Source organism: Emiliania huxleyi, assembly GCF_000372725.1.
Source record: "Emiliania huxleyi CCMP1516 chromosome Unknown EMIHUscaffold_1901, whole genome shotgun sequence".
Lineage (NCBI taxonomy): Eukaryota > Haptophyta > Isochrysidales > Noelaerhabdaceae > Emiliania > Emiliania huxleyi.
The window spans coordinates 2,850-4,958 of record NW_005200688.1 but is presented as its reverse complement, the minus strand read 5'-3'; the positions used below and the strand labels follow the sequence as shown (position 1 = coordinate 4,958).

General features: G+C 60.6%; 1 protein-coding gene across 1 annotated transcript in view; it reads left to right on the top strand.

Moving 5' to 3' along the window:
- Positions 1-1,510: 1,510 nt before the first annotated feature.
- EMIHUDRAFT_253797 (hypothetical protein) overlaps positions 1,511-2,109 on the top strand; it is a gene marked incomplete at both ends in the record, with an annotated part of 1,848 nt that continues 1,249 nt past the window's right edge. The window contains one exon of the mRNA XM_005782260.1: positions 1,511-2,100. Within this exon, the coding sequence (XP_005782317.1) occupies positions 1,511-2,100 (590 nt within the window). The remainder of the gene's footprint in view (positions 2,101-2,109) is intronic.

Here is a 2,109-nt window from a genome sequence, read left to right as displayed (position 1 = left end):
TCTTTTGTGTAACATTCTTTTCCGCACTAAATTCTTTTCCCGTGCCAGTGCGCGCCAGTCCCGTGCCCAGAAAAGAAAGAAAGAAAACAGACAACCCAAGGGAGGGATGGGAGAACGGCACGCCGCCACCACACAGGGATTTTAAGGAGAGGAGTGTGATGCGCTAGCCGTCGCCCACCCTGGGGAGTCTGCCTCTTCGTATCTCTTTTCGCAGTCTCTCGCCGCTTCTCGCTGCAACCTCTATGCCACCTCGCGGCCGTCCCACTCTCGTCGTTCTCTCCCTTGTCACTTCCTCCTCTGTCGCGTCGTTCTCTTCTGCCTCGTCCTGCGGCGCCGCCGCCTGCCGGTCCCTAGTCCCCGGGTCGGTCGAGCAGCCGTCGAGAAAGTTGTTCTCTTTCTCTCACTTACTGGGGATACAAAGAAAGGAAGAAAGCTACAACGCAAGGGAGGGAAAAAGAACTTTGGGAGAAAGGAAAGAATTTTACAAAATCAACTCTCTCTCCAGCAGACTACAGGAAGGGACGGCAGGGGTCGTACACGACGCAGTTCAGCAGGCTGTGATGCAATACGGCTGACCTCGTAGTAGCCCTCCCCGTAACCGACTTGGCCGGACGTGTCCAGGCCGCTGTCGCCGCGCAGATCGGCGCGAGCAGTCGCTCGAGGGGCTCTACTGGCTGGCGGTGCTCAAGGGGAAGGCGTACACGCTGGCCGAGGACACGGTCGTCAACACTGACACCATCCCCGCGGGCTATCTCGTGGTCAAGGCGCATTGGCTCAGGCTCGAGCAACGCGAGTGCGAGGGCAAGCTTCGCTCCTACACGCTGCTCGAGGCCGAGACGCTCATCATCGTGAATCACATGGTGCGGCTGGCGGGCTTGCGCTTCTCGCCCGGCCCGGGCGGCCCTGCGGACCGCCAGCTGAGGAGCGCGCGCGAGAAGCTCTTTTATATTGGCCTATAGACGCATTACTCGCTCGAGGCGTGCTGCAGTGAAGACCAGTCTTATTGAGCCTGTTTGGAGGCGTCGATTTGTGCAAAAATGTGTGTTAGAGAGCGCTAGATGGCAAAATTTTCTTCGCCTCCGGCGGGGCTGCTCGCCGCGGGGCTAGAGAGTGACTTTTGTCGATGTCGGCTAGAAGTGCTGCACGTTTTTCAGAATTTCACCCTATTTACTACAGGAAGAAATAAAGAGAAATAAACGAATCCTTTGATTCAAAGCACAACACTGGGCACAGGACTGGCGCGCACTGGCACTAACACAGGAGAAGAGCACAGACACAACCCGAGGGAGGGATGGGAGGACGGCACCCGCTTTTTTTTAGTGAGGGCGGCTGCTTACGCTTTTCTTCTTCGTCCACAGCGGCTGGCGAGAGGCCCCGCCCACCCAAGGTACCCCTCCGAGGGACCCATTTGGGTAGCTCTCCCGAGGCCTCGCCGGGGCTCTGCTCCAAGAGACCTCGGGAGTGCGAGCGTGTGCCTCTACTCGCCAGTCCCAGCGGAAATAGCAGCCCCATGCTGCTCAACCCTCTCGACCCGACCTTCCTCTTCCTCGCCTCCTCCTTCGTCTCCGTGCTCTTCATCGACGCCGACGCCGAGGCGATGACGCTGACCATGCGCATGCCGTCGGCGGGCGATGTGCTGCAATATGTCTCAGACCCTGCGGTTGGTGTTGGCCTCGCCGAGCTCTGCGTGTTTCTCTATCTCACGCGCGGATCCGCGGCACTCAGCCGGAGCCGCTCGCTGGCCATGCACTGGCACCTGTGGAACGGCGTGATAATCTATACGGTCATGGACGGCTGCGCAGGAGGCTTTGGCTTCGTCCCACGCCTGTCCCGCTTCTACGGCATCCTCGACCGTCGCTACCGGCGCGACCTGGTCGGCACGCCCGCCGGGCCCAGCGTGTACGAGGTTGCGGTCGCGCGAACCGTGAACGCGACAGAGCTCTTCGTCTACACCTGGCTCTCGCTCGCTGCGGCGGTGGGCGTGGCGACGCGGGCGACGTGGCATCGCACGATCGAGGCGGCAGTGCTCGCGATGGCCGCCTACGGGTCGCTGCTCTTCATGGCGCCTGACATGCTCGACGGCTGCCTCAACCAGCAGCCGTTTGGCGT